Source organism: Diutina rugosa, assembly GCF_008704595.1.
Source record: "Diutina rugosa strain CBS 613 chromosome Unknown scaffold33_size146325, whole genome shotgun sequence".
NCBI classification, from domain to species: Eukaryota; Fungi; Ascomycota; class Pichiomycetes; order Serinales; family Debaryomycetaceae; genus Diutina; species Diutina rugosa.
This window is the reverse complement of record NW_022995180.1, coordinates 52,047-68,255: the sequence shown is the minus strand read 5'-3', so window position 1 is coordinate 68,255 and position 16,209 is coordinate 52,047. Positions and strand designations below refer to the sequence as shown.

The window sequence follows — 16,209 nt, the reverse complement described above, 5'->3', positions numbered from 1 at the left end:
GAGACCATTCATTTCTTAAGTGTCCATTACCTAGGCTGGAAATCACTATCCCCCTCAAGTTGACGAAAATTTCCGCGCGCGACTTGCGATAAACACACCTCGACCTGCCTCTCATGAACAGTACCCTCAGCAACATCATTGATGAGTTGGGACTCACCTATGATGAGCTGGTGGGACTATTAGACGGCGACGCGGTGCGGACGATACCCCTGGTCAACGTGCTCAACAATCTCGCCACGTTACTCAACCGATTCTCCACCGAGCTCGATGCCGTCGACGAACAGGACCGCAAGGCGCTTGACCTTTTGAACGCCACTGGTGATGCCGAAGACGATGACGATGAACACGTGGCTAAACGCCGACGCATTGATGGCGGCGACGATGAGCTGAACTCACCGTCTACCGCGAATTCGTCTGCTGACGTTAAGGCGGAACCAGTCACCCCTACTAAAGGCTCAACCAATAATGCGGTGGTGTCAACGCTGCTGGTGGTGAAAAGTCTTCAGGAAGCCGCAAAGGATTTAGGGTTATGGAACGAACCGGAACCCGCCCACCCCGATCGAGCTTATTACTGCCGCAAGTACGGGGTAGCGCTGTACCCTACTAATGACTTACAAGATTACCTTCCGGGGCAAATTCCTGATACCGATTTCAGTAAAATCAAGCCCCCGAGCAACCCGGTGCAATTGTCGACGTTTCAAGCATACATCGAGCTGTATTTCCGCCCGTTTTGTAACACGGACATTGACTTTCTCGAGGAAAGCAACGTTATCCCCCCTGGCATTGACGCCGACTACGATCCTGACGTCACTCCCTACTTAATTCCCAAACTTGGCGAACATTATAACGATCTGTGGGATGATGAGGACGCCGGCAAGACCTCGGCAGGGTTACCGAGTCACGTGCGCCCCCTTGAACTGTATCTGGCCCAGGGGACCGTCGACAACCTTGTTGACGAAAACCTCTATACGGAAGAAGTGCTGTGCGGCCCCTTACTGCTGCGACTTTTGAGCGCAGTGCTTCTGACCCACGAAGCCAACGCCAGAGATATTGACGATGACGAAGCCTCAATTAAGCCTGAAGACGATATCGTCGCCACTCAGCTCGACTCGGTTGAAGACTATAAAGTCACCGCCAACGTCAGCGACTACCTGTCGTTTGAAGACCGGTTACGCCGTGAGCTTAAGTACATTGGCATTTTCACCAACCTACCCATCATCGACGAGGCGGCATCGACCAAGGCCGGCGCCATCGTCAAGAAGCCGCCTCACACTAACCTTGTTGATCACCCGGAAGAGTGGTTGATGAACCGCGAAGACGATGAGGTGTGCGGGGAGATGCGTAAGCTCCAGCATGAGCTTCGGGCGGCAGTGCAGCGCAACCGCGACCACCGTAAACGGTTAGTACTGATAATTGAGGAACAATTGGCTTACCAGGAATATCAGACGATTTTGGAGGACTTGGACAAACAGGTCGACCAGGCGTACATGAAGCGGTTAAAACAGAAGAACAAGAAGAAAAAGCTGACGTCGACGACAGCCCAGAAAACCACCCCTGAGCTGCAGCAACAACTACATCAGCAACTTCAGCAACAGCAGGCGGCTAACCTGGGGTTGCGCGCGCTCTTAGACAAGCGCCAGCGGTGGATTAACAATATCGGTAAGCTTTTCCCGCCGCCGGAGGTGATGAAGCGGGTGCCGAAGGAACTGATTTTGGGGACGGAAGGCGACGACAACGACGGCGACGGCGACGAGGTCACCACCACCACCGACTTAATTCGCCAGGCAGAGTAAAATCTTACGTGGGTGTATAATTTTGATCGCTGTGCATGTACTTTTTAATGAGACACGACTAACGCAGAGCTTAGGGCTGGTAGGTGCGATTCTAGGTTGGCATATCTTCCTGTTTGGCCGAAGTGGCCACGCTAGGGCGGGATGTTTCCGTATTTTTATTTTAATTTTTTTTTCGGGGCGGGTGCTCACATCGCTGTTCCCCTAGGTGCCTCGAATTAAGCAGACCCTTAGGCAAGGGGCGCGCGTTGTTTACTAGGGGCCCTCAGAGACAGACAATCTCAAGTTTACGGCACTGTCGTAGATGATCTCGAAGTCTAGATAACGGCGTTAGAATCACTCGGTTCACTAGTATAGCACCGGCTAGCTCAAAACTGACGATGCTAGTGAGGCGGGGGCCCGATGTGCCATGGTTGAACCTAAATTCGGGTCGCCCGCTTCATGTATTGTCGTCAATGCCAAAAGCGTGCCTCGGACGATAGTTTAGGGCGACCTAATGGGAGCAGCGCTCGGAAGCTCTAGAACCACCAGCCAGCAGGAATCTCGACTATAAATATCTGGTAATTTTCTCCTTGGTTTCTTTAATTCAATCACCTTTGAAGTCACTACTACACTATCACAAATGAAGTTCACCACCGTCGCCACCACCGCTGCTCTCGTCGCCTCCGTTGCCGCTGCTCCTGCCCCTCAAGCCCAAGCTGCCGCTGTCGCTGAAGGTGAAGCCACCTTCGGCATCATCTCGGGGATCTTGAACCTGTTGTTCGGCGGCTGGGGTAACAAGCTGTACTACTACAAGAAGAAGATCACCATCATCAAGGACTACCACTACCGCGACCACTACTACAACTTCCCTCCCCAATACGTCCCCTGTGGGTGCCACAGCGACGCTGCCTACGCCGTGTCCGAAGACAAGGCCAACGAGCTCCTCCAAGACTCGTCGTACGCCGTGGAAACCAACACTGCCGTCACTGCTCTCCCCGATGACGCTGACGCCGCTGGTGCCGTTCAACCCGTTGAAGACGCTGCCAACGCTGCTCCTGCGCCTGCCCCTTCGGCTTAAATATGATTACCCAATACTTCTCGACATGGCCTCCAATTTAAAGGGTCGGAGACACCAGTGGACTAATTTGTTTGAAAATTATGATATCTATAATAAAAATGCTAGCGAAAACAAATACGACTGTAGACGTTCTTGACAAGATAATAGATGAATCACCAAAACTACTCTTTTATTATATCCTTCACTTCATTACTTTCTTCGCTAGCTTTGGCTGTTTCGGCAGATGTTGCCGATTTCGGGATGAAGAGAGCAAGACAAAGTCCCTGGTGATGGCCGAAGATGGCGCTAAACTCTGATCACCAAAAGCGGAGATTTAGCCGTCTCAATTGGGTGGGAGATCGTTTGCCGTTTGGTATGGTTATGAACGGGCCGTTACTTGTTTGGGAAAATGGCGAATTAGGCAGTCTCTTAGACTAGTTTAGCGTTAGTAGAGGCGGACTAAACTAGCAAGATAGATTGGGCTAAACGTACAAATAGTGGCCATTATATGCAATCACAAATCAGTTTACCGTTCACAAGACTTCACCAGCCACTTCTACTCAAATTACATTATAGCACCCACAATCACATGCTATTCTCCCACAGGAGTACGCAAAATTTCGAGAGGCGATCGTTCCATGCTTGTACGTGTACATCTGGGTCAGGTACCACTGGTAACCACCGACGTAGGTAGTACTTATATTTGGTATATCGGTGATGGCCGCAGCCTGTTGATAACACTCGGGGTTCCCGTGCGTCCAGCCCCATAACAAAAGTCGCGTCGCCAGTGAACACGTCACCGTTGTCACCTCACACGTAGGCCAGCAGGAGGCGCCGGGGAAAGTAGAAACTTGAAAAGGCTATACGTATCCTGAAACAACAGGTTATGTCAGTTAAAATCACCATAGCCACGAAGCTGGGTGTCTTCGGACTTACCCACGGGTGTCCTCCGTCGGAGTTGTCGCTGCGGCCATCTGCGAACCGCAGCGAAAGCCGCGTGGTGGATGTATCTCAGATTATGACGTCACCACGTGCAACGAACACGATATCAATTAGGGAGGAGCCAATCCAGCCCCAAACCACTTTCCTTCAATCAGCCAATGAAAATCAATATGTTTTGCAAAGCCCTATACCTCTCATCGTCTCTGGTGGTTGTTTCGACGCGTCTAGGCGGTGTTTGGCCCTGGCTGCTCCCCCCGCACTATCCTCACTACGTGCATCTGTGCGATTAACCGCCGTGGTAAAACCTTAAACGGAGATCGTCACCGATGACCCGGCTATCTACCCCCCACGAGGCTAGCACTACCAATAGCCACAGGTGAAACAGCGACTATATAGACGATTCCGCCGTTGTCGGGGGCGAAATCCAGGTTCACGTCCTTCGTCGCCTCAGGCGAACTTTTCCGTCACCTCAGCGAGACGTAGTCGACGAAAGTAAACCGCGCCTCGAAGCGGGGCCTTAGCCGAAAACCACCGCCCACCATCGATACCACGCCGCGTATAAAGTTAATTATCAGCATAGTCAAAACTGTTGGAATTTTGTAGGGTCCAGGTTGTCATCGTGATTAGCGAGATTCATTTGGTGAGCGTGATTGTGGCGGTCGCTTACTTAACCATTTGTATCTGCCAAAGGGTCGCGACCCCCTACTAGCGGTGTTTACCACCAGCCGCAGCGGACTCGGGGTTACCCTGATAAATTGGATAATAATAATTGTTACGAGTAGTAACTGATTGCGAGACGAGGCTGAGTTTGCTGCTAGGCAGTGGCGTGATTGGGGGGAGGGGGCACATTCTCTCGACTAAGCGTGTCGGGGCCTGGCTGATTTCGGTAGCCGCACTACCCCCCGCTCGTAGACGACTACATCCTCGAAAAATAATCTCGTCGCACTACAGGAGACAGCGCATTAAAATTTTAACCACCTGAACTCCTCCCTTTCCCGAATACCTTCGACCCGGTTTACCATCGCGACCAATGAGAAAGATCTGGTCGTCGCGCAAGGACAGGGACAAGCGCAAGCTGATGAACCCGGAGCCGGCGACGGCGCCGGCGGCCGCGGCGGGGTCGTCGATAGCGCCGGCCAAGTTGGCGATCGCGCCGCCGCTGGCGTCGGCGCCGGCGCCAGACCACTTGGCCCGCTTGGTCCGCCCCGAATGGGATCTGACGCCGATGAAGCACCAATGGCTCAACGTCGCCCACGGGCCCACCGCCCACTCCGGCGACATCGAGCTGTCGTCGCGCGCCTACCGCGCCGAGCTCAGAGGGTCCCACTTATACCTCTACAAGGCGCCGCAGTTCAAGCGGTTCGCCCTCGACGACTCAGTGGGACCCATGGGGACGCCATTGACCCCGAAAATGGACAAGTTTGACGACGTGGCGACGATGGCGCTGGGCGCAGGCACCGCCGTCGCCAGCATCGCCCCCAGCACCGCCACCAGCACCAGCGGCACCGTCAGCGGCGCCTCCATCGGCGCCCCGACGCTCGTGAGCCACCAGGGCGCGACGCCGATGGGCGCCGCCCTGAGCGCCGCCTCCACCCTTACCCACTCCACCCATACCGGCCCTTACTCCCAATTAAACTACAGCACCGCCACTTTGGACGAGCACACAGGATTCCACATCACCCACTACTCCCCTTCGATTCATCCTCAACTTCAACGGAACCCGGAAACCGGTAAATTTGGCGTTACCTCAGTGGAGGCTTTAGTGCATTATATGCTCTTTGGCGACGATACCAAAGCAGTGGCTTCCGTGATCAACATTCTTCCAATTGTGCCGCAGTTCTCTTCGGTGATGCAATTGATTGGCGACTTTGTAACCGCCATCGCCGAGGGGCGCTTCGGCAGTGTTGATACCATCCAAGTAGGGGAACGCATTCTCCAGCTTTTGGCGAATATTGAGGCCAATTTCGGTGGCTTTTTACTTAAAAAGGACACGGCGCTGCTAGTGCTCCAAGTGATGGAAGATATCCAGAAACCGCTGTTTGCCCAGGACGTGGGATTGGAAGGGCGCTTGGTACAGTTTAAACTGAAGATGCTTGTCAAACAACAACAACTAATGGACTTGATTAAACCGAATCAAACAGCTACGTCAGCCACTGCTTCAACCACCACTCAACTGGCAATGCTGCTGCTGACCACCGAACAGAACCCGTTTATCGAGCTTAATCTGTTGGTGTTTATGAAGGGTAATTTATTTGAGCTTGCCCACGCCATCCTGAAGATCGACCAGCAGTACTTCCACCAGTGGAACCTGAACATCGACAAGCTGCTCCTTCTCTTCTCGCTGTTGCTGGACGCGCTGGGGGTGCCCAACTTTTACAAGCGCAACCCGTTGCTCTTCAACAACGACGTCCACATCCACTACCTTTCGCGGTTGCTCATCCACCACTTGTTTGTCGAGACGTCGCTGACCATCGACCGTAAGGCCCGCTTATTGGAGAAGTGGATCGACTTGGGGTGCTTGCTCGATAAGCTGGGTAACATGCTGCTGTGGCTTGGGATTTCGCTGGTGATCTTGAGTCAGCCGGTGTTGCGGCTCATCAAAGTGTGGCTGCTTGTGCTGAGCGACTACGTCAAGTTGTTGAAGAACGACTGGTGCCCCGTGCTCTTTGAGCTTGACCGGCGCCATCTTGCCACCGACCGCAAACCTGACGACGAAGGCGGTCCCGAAAACTTGGCCCGTGACCTGTACCACATTATGGCTCCTCGTGGGTTGGGCAAGATCTACGCTAAGGAACACGTCATCCCCTACTTTGGCGATCTTGTGATTAACAACGATAACCCTGACCCGCAAACAGTTAACGTCGACGAGCTTCAGGCGGTGTGGAAGCGCATTAACTACCTGTTCTCCCGCTGGAACGAGTACTTGGCCAACTTGACGAACTATACTGATATCATCAAGTACAACGAAGAAGTGCTTCAGCGGTACGACGCCATGGGTTTTATCTTCTCCAACGAGCTGCTAAACCAGGTGCTTTACCTCGGCGTCAACGGCACTCTCGATGACCCGCCGGCGCTGCAGAACCCGGCGCCGCCCCGTGACGACGTCGCCATCAACGCCCTCCACGCCAAGTTGGTGCGCCTCATCGACATCAACACCGAGCTGATCAACTTGGACAAGATCATGAAGCTCTCGCTCGAGCTCGAGCCCGACTTGCCCGAGCTGTACCTCAAGCCGCCGGAAAAGCCGCACGCCGTGTTTGCCCACAACCACCTGCTGCTGCTGGTGCTGGTCCACCTGGTGGAGCTGGGGATGCTGGTGCAGCCGCTGATGATCTCGGGCCCGATCAAGGCCGACCGCGGCTTCAACCGGTTGCCGCTGTTCAACAACGACTACTTGAAGGTGAGCTTGGAGAAGTACGAGTCGCCGGAACCGGTGCCCTCTGGCGACTTAGTGTTCCGCACTGAAGGGGCTCGCGACCCGCAAAACGGTACTACTGCCACCCAGGCGCCTGCGGCCGATGAAGACGACGACGATGTCCCTGGCTTGGGCATCGACGTCGACGACTTGCTTAATCTGGACAAATGGCGTAGCCAACGCCGCGACCCCGCTACCTCGGCAAATGACGACGCTACCACTGTCGACGTCGTCCTGGCTCGCCACGTACCCAGAGCGGGGACTATCGATAAGTTGATTGACCTCTTATTGATTGACGCCAAGTACTTCGAAGAGGGCGTCCACATCGACTTGACGGAGTACCGGTTCGTGTTCCTTCTCAACTACAACCTGTTCATCAGCACCAAGGATCTTTTGGACAAGTTAGCCTACCGTTTCATCAACAGTGGCAACGCCGTGATCCTGATCATGAAGCAGATGCTGCCGCTGTACCAGGTGCCTCCCGGCGAGTTCCCCAACTGGCAGCTCGACACCCTGGTGGATCTCAAGGAGCTCGGGCTGGTCGACTACGAGTTGTTGCTTAAGATCCAGATCAACATCTTGAAGGTGCTTATAGTGCTTATCAACAACTTCTACGGAAACTTTTCGGTGGAGCTCATCAACAAGCTGATCCTCATCAAGTTGCTTAAATTGTTTTCCAACGAGATTTTACAATGGTACAACTCCAACAAGATTGCGCTGCAGAACTTGGAAAAGCTGTTTGAGAACTTAGTCAATTACTACAAGAAGCTCAAGAAGTTGTTTGTGAAGAAGCTGTACCGCCCGGTGGAAATCTCCAAGTTCGACGAGTACCTCATCAACGAGTTCAAGTTCAATAACCTGTTGCACGAAGTGCCCATCAACCGCAACCTTCCGGGGCACAAAAACACTGTTAAGATCGATAAGTTCTTGCTGAAGTTCAACAAATTGTTGACGGTGTTCTACCGCGGCATCACCATCGATGACTGGATGAAGGTGAACAAGGCGTTGGAGCTGTTGTTTGAACGCAACCAGTTGCTCGACTTTAATTTGCAGAAGCTGCTGACTCCCGAGGAGTTTGTCATCATCTCGAACGTGTTCAACTACTTCGAGCTGTTGGTGGACCAAGATAAGCTGCTTATCCTTAAGAAGTTCCCTCTTGTTTTCCGCAAGCTTTTTAAGTTGTTCTTCAAATTCAGACTGTACTTGCTTATCCAGCTTACTGACGCCAATATCCTGGTGGAAGAACGGCTTGACCGGATGAAGACGCTTCTCATTATGGTGCGGATCTCTCAGGATAAGATGCGCAACGCTCCTCAAGTGTATGAAGGCGATAGCCGCACCCAGATGATCCCGCTGTGTATTGAAACCGCGGTGACGACGGTGATCTACCTGCCGGAGCTGAGAGTGTACAGCCAGTACTGGTTGCGGGCGGCGGCGCTGTTCTTTGACGAGCCCCCGGCTCTGTTTGACAACTTGGAGCTGTTGCTCCCTCCCTCGGTGCCGATGGACGACGCTCTGGAACCGTTGTTGCCCTGCTTTGGTTGGATTATCGAGAACTTGCTCCAAATCAATACCGTGCCCCTGTTTGTTGACGGCTCCATGATCAACTTCCTGAAGCGGTACTTGGTGTTCCGATTCCTCAAGCTGGTGGAAGCCCCCGACCTCATGGGCGACATCGAGCCTCTGTCCGACGACACGCGAGAGTTTGACTTCTTGCTTAAGCTTGACGAGGCGCTTGTGGCTCAAAATAGTCTCACAATCGGTGACTATCGTGACCCCCACAACCGCGAGCTGCGGCGGCTCTTCCGCCTGGTGCTCCAGCGCCAGCACGACATCTTGCTTAGAGACTACAAGAAGAAGCAGATGCGCGACCAGATGACCCACTTCTCGGGGCTGGTGCCGCCGCAGCAGCTGCCGTACGTCACTCTGTTGCTGCTGACCAACAATATCTTGACCAAGAAGTCGCTGCAGCTGCTGTTGCGCCGCCAGTCGTTGCTGTACAAGCTGAACCTGCTGCTGCGGTTTAAGATCCTGGGCTTCTTCTCCAAGCTGCGTCCATTCTCGCTTAATGGCGGCCACCACAACAACGCCAGCCAGCAGCAGCAGACTCAGCAACCAGCGCCTCCAGTATCGGCTCCGCAAACTCAGCCGCCGCCTCCACCGATTGCTGAGCGCGTGGTCAGCGAACGTGAGCTCCCCCACCAGCCGGAGATCGACCCTAAGCAGAAACCCAGTGTCGTGATCACGTTGAAGAACCGCAAGATCTTCCCCGTGTACCTCACGCCGCTCTGCTTCAAGGTTGACGGCGACAACGGCGAAGACTTCTTTTTCCAAGCGCGGCTGGAACCCGACTTCAACGACTGGTTGGTGAAGCTCGGGTTTGCCAACCGCCACTGGTTCTTCTCCCGCATGCTCAACCACCCCAAATTGCCGTCTAACCTTACTTTCGGGGTGCCCTTGGCGGTGGCTGCCGCTCGTGACGCCGCCCTTGTCCCCCACGTGTTGACGGCGATGATGAAGTATATCGAGGACGAAGGCATCAACGACGTCGGCGTCTACCGCATTCTGTGCCTGGTGCTGGAATTGACCCAGTTGAAGAACACCATCGACAACACCGGCACCTTGGACTTGTCCCCCGACTCCAACATCGACGTCCACGCGGTGACACTGGTGCTCAAACTGTACCTCCGCGAGCTCCCCGATGCCCTCTTGACGGACCAAGTGATTGAAGGCTTATTTGCTGTGAAACAAGAGGCCAACGACGACGAGATGGTGGAGGTGACGCTGCTTGCCGACTACACCGGCCCTGGGGTGGTGCTGCGGCTGGAACTCGCCCAGTACCAAGCGGTGCTTAAAAACTTGCCCACTACCAACTACCACACGTTGCGGGTGCTTTTGCTCCACCTCACCGCCATCGCCACCAACCAGGCCACTAATAAGATGACGCCGCTGAACTTGGCCACCGTGATTGGACCTGCTTTGACAGAAGCGCTGCTGCTTGATAGTTTAGTCAACAAGTTTGGCTACATCAACCAGGTGTTGGAGAAAATGATCGTCAACCTGGAGCAACTTTTCGACCCCGAATACGCCCAGACGCTGAAGCAGCAGATCATGGGCGGCGGCACCATTGCTACTGTCACCGGCACCCCCGTCACCCCTGCCTACCCGTCCACCATTATCGGTACGCCCGTGCTCAACCAGCACTCGCGCCCGGCCCACCTGTTGGACAAGATCGACGACGCCGACGAACGCGACCCCAGCGATGCTGACGACAGCGGCGACGAGGCGGTGCCCCACCACAGCCACGGGCGGGCGATCCTGGCGCCCCAGCTGGACGACGAGGATCCTAGAGGCACCATTGCCGGGTCGGCGTCACCCCCCTCGGTCGACGCCCTGGGCCTCCCCACCCCAACCATCAACGACGAAGATTATAGTGTCAATGCGTAATGAATGAGAAACGTTTTAAATGAGTGTAGATCAAGGTTACTGCCATCACCAAAAACATGTTGTACTCAAAATAAATTAGTGTAACTTGTCAATTGCTGAGAACTAAGATTTTATGATAAAAATAATTGTCATTCTGGTCTTCAAATTATTTTGACTGTCAAGGCTTTGGCCTGTGTGTAAATTTAGTTATGGGTATATTGTTATAATTACTCGGGCGCTACCACGCACGCGTTATTGAGCCATACTACAGCAGCAATTATTCTCATATTGACTGTCACCAAACAATGAGCTCCAACATCAGAAAATCCGATTGATCTTTCTGGAATCAGCCTTTACTGATATCAGGCAATTTCATATCAGTCAATTCTCGTTCATTTACAACTATACACTAAGGCTTACTCGTTCCCAGGCACCACTAGGGCCTCATACATCTCATATCGATACAATGTCTGTCGACACACAGGGCACTGAAGCTTGTGCTTCATCCAGGTTCTCAAACACTCGGCATGGAATACATGGTAACACGGAGTAACCATATACTCCTTGTGAGAGCAACGGATTTTGTCATCGGGCACCACTGGCAAAATTACCAGGGTCAAACAGATGGGACATTCGACACGAAAATTGTTGATGGTTGAAGGTGCCAGCCTGTCGCCACCAAGATTGATATCGAGCTCGTTCAGCGAGGAGTACATTTTTGATCGGGTGTAAGATGCGTTGTTTTGCGCTTGGCGGTACGTCTTTTCCAACAGGCCGACAACCAAGCCTTTAATATAAACATCTGCACGCAATTCAGATAACCTTTGCCATTCTTTGCGAAATTCTTCCTCGAGCTCATCATCAGCGTCTCTCCAAGCATAGTACTTGGTCATCAATGTCGAAAAGCTGGCGTTTACCTCGTTATCGATTCTGTTGCGGGCAACACCGCGAAGTAGCTCATGGGTCACCTCCTCAAGACGTATCTCGCGATACATTTGGGCCCTTTTTATTTCAAGTTCTTTCACCTTCAGCTGTGCTTCAAGCACTAGAGCAGCAGCAGCATGCTCCCTGGCATACGCTGCCCGCAACGCAGTACCAGCGACGTCCACCTCTTCATAGGCCTGAACCATCAATTCATTGATGGTGTTCGCCTCATGCTGGGCGGAACAGACTGGCTCAGCGGTGGCCACCAACTTATTGCTTCTGCGCAAAAAGGCCCACCACTTGTTCTTAATGTCTTTGATTGTGAACATCAACGTCAAAGCAGCGGTAGATGTTCCCCTCCCCTTGTTAATGGCACCGCTACCACTTTATCAAATTTCGAAAAAGTCCCGCCGGAATGTGATCACGCATGAGATCACCGGGACAACGAAGCTGATTATTTTCTACCGTCTCGTTCACGTACCACCCAAGCCACCCCTACGTGTACAGAGACTCTCAGTTAGCCATACCCTTGGTGTCAATGGAACTGCCACCGTGCAAGTCGGCACTTGGAAGAATGAAGGGTGGATGATTATAGTGTCGATCAAATCTACTGGGGATCTCATCGAACTTGATTCAGATTCTCTTTAGAGACCAAAAGTCAATTAAACAATGGAAGTTGATGGAATGCAGACGCGTTCCCCGCCTTTGCTCGTCTAACTGACAACGGATCGCGTTCCTCAACCAAACCCGAGCTGCGCTATAGGTGACTCTCTACCACCCTCTTCACAATAAGGGGGTGTTAGAAGCTTCAGTTCCCACCTCTGGCTAGCGCCGTGTAGCTTGACATACTTTAGTAGCTTCTTGCAACGTCAAAAGTCGAATATCCTGTAGTTAGTGATTATCCTCATGCAAATACAAATATAATGTTTTCGGGGACTGTCAATTTTCTGGATTCCAATCTACTCTATGCTAACCGGAAGGGATGTTCAAGACCAATGCCAAGTCCTTACAACAGCCTACTTTTGATAGATTTGACATATCGAATGATCTCGCCTGCCTCGACCAGCTTCCGGCCAAACCTACATAGAAATGATTGACACTAGATTATAGTAAATAAAAGTATTTGTCAGTAATATTCACCCACAAATCAAGAATCTGATGTTTGCCTACAAAAACCATTTCACAACTTCCACACTTTACGTTCTTAGTGGATCGGGTACTGACTACGAACTCGTTATATCCAACATCGTCCTCAAGTTCAACACATACCCAATGTTTTAACTTTAATAATCAGGCCTTCATATACAGAGTCTAAATAGGCATCACACATTGGAGTAAGTGGCAGCATACCCCACTTCCCCACATGCCAGCCGCATCGCGCTAACCTCCGAGCTCCAACCCATAATACCCATCCCCTCCCACCAAATACATGCTACGCCCTTAACATGGTGTTCAAGTTTACCATCGACCGCTTGGTCAACCGATATATACCCGCCAACCAGGTGAGCAGGCTCCCCCGGCCGATAGCGTGGATCCTCGGCACCCACCCGGTGCGCCCGCAACCAGACTATATCATATGGGTCGAGATCCTTCTCGGGTCGTTCTGCGGGATGGCGTTGCTTGAAGGGGTATTTAAGAGCCACACGGCGTTGACTAAGTTTCATCCGCCCATGATCATTGCTTCGTATGGTGCCAGTGCCATCCTTTGCTTCAACGCGTCGCAAGTACCGCTAGCACAACCGCGGAACGTGTTTATGGGCCATTTCCTTGGCTCGTTGATTGGTTTGTGTATTCAAAAATTGTTCTCTTTAAGTGAGGGGGCACGAGATAACTACTGGGCGCTGGGAGCTCTCCTGGTGGCAGTGGCGAGTGTACTAATGCTGATATTTAATTGCGTCCACCCTCCAGCGGGCGCCTCAGCTCTTTTACCAAGTATTGACGACCGGATCCGAGCGATGCTGTGGTGGTACTTGCCGATCCAAATCATCCTGAGTTTATTGATTATATCGGTGGCATTGATTACTGGTAACGTGGTGCGGCGCTACCCTGTCTACTGGTGGCTGCCTGAACCCACCGGCACCGCCTATAAGCTGCTGCTGCTGTTACTGCTGGCTCAACCACCACCACCGCCTCCTCCACCAGAAAAAGTAGTGGAACTGCCACCACTGCTGCTGGACCCAGAAAAGGCCGACGAGGCAGTGGTGATTACCGGTGATACTATCGATATCCCCGCCAGTCTCGACCTAGACGACGTCGAACTCGACTTCCTCCACACCATCCAGAATAAACTCAACCATCATCGCAACCTGACATCCTCAGCTTAAGCTTGGCCTCAGCTTTCCTGGCAATATTAAACTTATTTATCATACACGTTAGCAGCAGAAGCCGTTGATCACATATTTCAATCTATATTTAGGACATATAATATTCTATATCTTAAGCCCCGAGGTCTTACCCTTGATTGTCCCTAACACGCACAGCGGCACGTACTTGGGGATGAAGTCGTCGCTGTGCAACATCTCAAACAGTTCCGTAGCGTCGCGGCCAGCGTAGGTTACGATCAGTTGCGACCCACCGGGGTGGTCGTTGAGGAAGGGAGTAAGGTTGAGCACCACGTTCTTGATGATTACCCAGCAGTCTTCTTTGGTGTTATGTTGAGCCACTTCCTGTTCGGTGAACTGCTTGTCAGGGATGGCAAATTTGTCGGAATCAGATGATTTAGCAGCTGGGGAGGGACCCAGGGAGGCAGTCTTAGAAGCGGGAACAGGAGTGGCAGGGGTGCCCGTAGCGTCATCCTCACCCACGTGAATGGAAACTCCACGACCGTTAGGGTCCAAATGGACCTTGATCATATCCAACCGGAGCGCCGCCGCCAGGGTGTTGGTGAGCTTTTGCATAGTATAGGCACAGGCTTCGTCAGCAGCCAAGCGACCAAACACCACACAGGCAAGCAATGATGAACCACCCAAACGGTTATGGCCGTGGACGCCGCCAGCGACTTCACCAGCAGCATAAAGACCGGCGAAGGGAGTGCCCAGCTCATGGACCACTTGCGATTTGTCGTTGATCTTAACACCACCCATGGTGAAATGAAGCACTCTGGTCACGTAGGACACGTGGTAGCGAGCGTTAGCGTCCCATTTCAAAGGAGTATTAGGGAAAAAGCGTTTGCCAAACGGGTCCTTAATATCGCCAGCAGCCGCCTTATTGTATTTGTCAAACTCTGAAGCCAATACGCTAGGGTCAACACCAATCTCTTGAGCTAATTCCGCACCGGTGATTGTCTTCATCAAGTTACGTTGCTTATAGTGCTTAACGTGGAACTCAAGTTTAGATTCCATATCTTCAGTAAGCACGAGGCGGAGAGGGCCTCTTCCGGCTTTAAACTCCTTTTCCATCTCTCCCAGGACGTGGTCACGAGTACCCAATTCATCAACAAACCGGTGGCCTTCACCATTGAGCATAATCCCACCTTCTCCGCGAAGAGCTTCGGCGCCAAGGAAAAGGAACCGCGGTTGCAGTTTACCAATAATGGTATCTTTATCGTCCAAATCGATGAGCCCCGTCGGGTGGACTTGCACTTTATCCATATCCACACCAACGCCGTGGTTCTTCATGACGATCTTCTGGCCATCGCCAGTGGCGTGGACGCCGTTAGTCGAAGGTAAATCGATGATATCGGGGCGGTACTTGCGTAATAAAGAGTTCTTGGTGAAGTCAGCGGCGTAGCCACCGGTGGCTAAGATCACGGGCCCCTGTACTGAGTGCTTCTCCTTCAGCTTCAAATCCTTATAAGTGACACCAATTACAGAAGTATCGTCGTCACCTAACTGTAAGTCTATCACCTGGCAGTGAGTTAAAATGGCGGCTCTCTCAGGGTGGTGTTTGACCACATCTTCAAGCGCTTCGATTAACCGGTAAGTAATGGCCATACCGGGGAACTTCAGGTCGTGGCCACGGTGGGTACGTGGCTGAGAGTGTCCCCCGAGTCTTGAAACGACTGTCAAATCAAGATCAAAGTCCTGTTGGAGCCAGTGGACGGCATCGGCCAGTCTCGAAGTGAGCACCTTAAGCAACGGCGGATTGGCACGGTCTTTGGCCGTAGCCAACGAATCGTCGTAAAATTGCTTCGCCAGGTCGCCAATTTTGTATGTATCGAGCTGAGTAGAGGTTCCGGCGCCGTTAATCCCCAGGGTGGCCTTACCGGAGTTACCCGAAAGGAACCCCTGTTTATCAATCACCACCACGTTAGCGCCACGCTGGAGACACTGGTGAGCGGCTGAAAGGCCAGCGAGGCCGCCGCCAACAATGATTACCGCGTTATTAGGAATGGACATAAACCGAGTAAAGTAGTAATGATGGTGGAGGCGTCGGTGTTATCGGCGCGCGTGCGGCTCCTACTTATAGTGAGGGGGCCGCCAAAATGTGGGGCAACGGCGATTATGGGCCGATGCTTAAGAACAATTTAGGGGTAGCGATTAGTAAAGAAAATAGAGAATGGAGTACCACGGGGGAAATAGAAGTTATGGTACGATAGATAAGTTCGATTTCTTGGCTTGGCAGTTGAAAAACCGGACGATTGCGGTCGACCCGAGATGCTTTTTCATGTGGGCGATAGCCGCTTACGATCACCGCGACGATTATTGGAGCCAAACGAATGATAATTAAACGGA

General features: G+C 52.4%; 6 protein-coding genes across 6 annotated transcripts; 4 read left to right on the top strand and 2 right to left on the bottom strand. All coding sequences in view use genetic code 12, as the record gives it.

Annotated features, from left to right (window-relative positions):
• Positions 1 to 113: 113 nt before the first annotated feature.
• On the top strand, positions 114 to 1,793 carry NGG1 (histone acetyltransferase; the record flags this gene model as incomplete). The annotated part of the gene is made up of 1 exon (XM_034157330.1): positions 114 to 1,793. The coding sequence occupies one exon, from the start codon at positions 114 to 116 to the stop codon at positions 1,791 to 1,793; it is 1,680 nt and encodes a 559-aa protein (XP_034010751.1).
• Positions 1,794 to 2,412: 619 nt separating this feature from the next.
• Positions 2,413 to 2,850, top strand: DIURU_004454 (uncharacterized protein; the record flags this gene model as incomplete). The annotated part of the gene is made up of 1 exon (XM_034157329.1): positions 2,413 to 2,850. One exon carries the CDS (start codon positions 2,413 to 2,415, stop codon positions 2,848 to 2,850), a length of 438 nt encoding a protein of 145 aa, XP_034010750.1.
• Positions 2,851 to 4,801: 1,951 nt separating this feature from the next.
• BEM2 (Bem2p) lies at positions 4,802 to 10,633 on the top strand (the record flags this gene model as incomplete). Its single annotated transcript, XM_034157328.1, has 1 exon — positions 4,802 to 10,633. The coding sequence occupies one exon, from the start codon at positions 4,802 to 4,804 to the stop codon at positions 10,631 to 10,633; it is 5,832 nt and encodes a 1,943-aa protein (XP_034010749.1).
• A 395-nt stretch (positions 10,634 to 11,028) lies between these two features.
• On the bottom strand, positions 11,029 to 11,865 carry DIURU_004452 (uncharacterized protein; the record flags this gene model as incomplete). The annotated part of the gene is made up of 1 exon (XM_034157327.1): positions 11,029 to 11,865. The coding sequence occupies one exon, from the start codon at positions 11,863 to 11,865 to the stop codon at positions 11,029 to 11,031; it is 837 nt and encodes a 278-aa protein (XP_034010748.1).
• Positions 11,866 to 12,981: 1,116 nt separating this feature from the next.
• On the top strand, positions 12,982 to 13,860 carry DIURU_004451 (uncharacterized protein; the record flags this gene model as incomplete). The annotated part of the gene is made up of 1 exon (XM_034157326.1): positions 12,982 to 13,860. The coding sequence occupies one exon, from the start codon at positions 12,982 to 12,984 to the stop codon at positions 13,858 to 13,860; it is 879 nt and encodes a 292-aa protein (XP_034010747.1).
• A 105-nt stretch (positions 13,861 to 13,965) lies between these two features.
• On the bottom strand, positions 13,966 to 15,873 carry OSM2 (fumarate reductase; the record flags this gene model as incomplete). The annotated part of the gene is made up of 1 exon (XM_034157325.1): positions 13,966 to 15,873. One exon carries the CDS (start codon positions 15,871 to 15,873, stop codon positions 13,966 to 13,968), a length of 1,908 nt encoding a protein of 635 aa, XP_034010746.1.
• Positions 15,874 to 16,209: the final 336 nt, after the last annotated feature.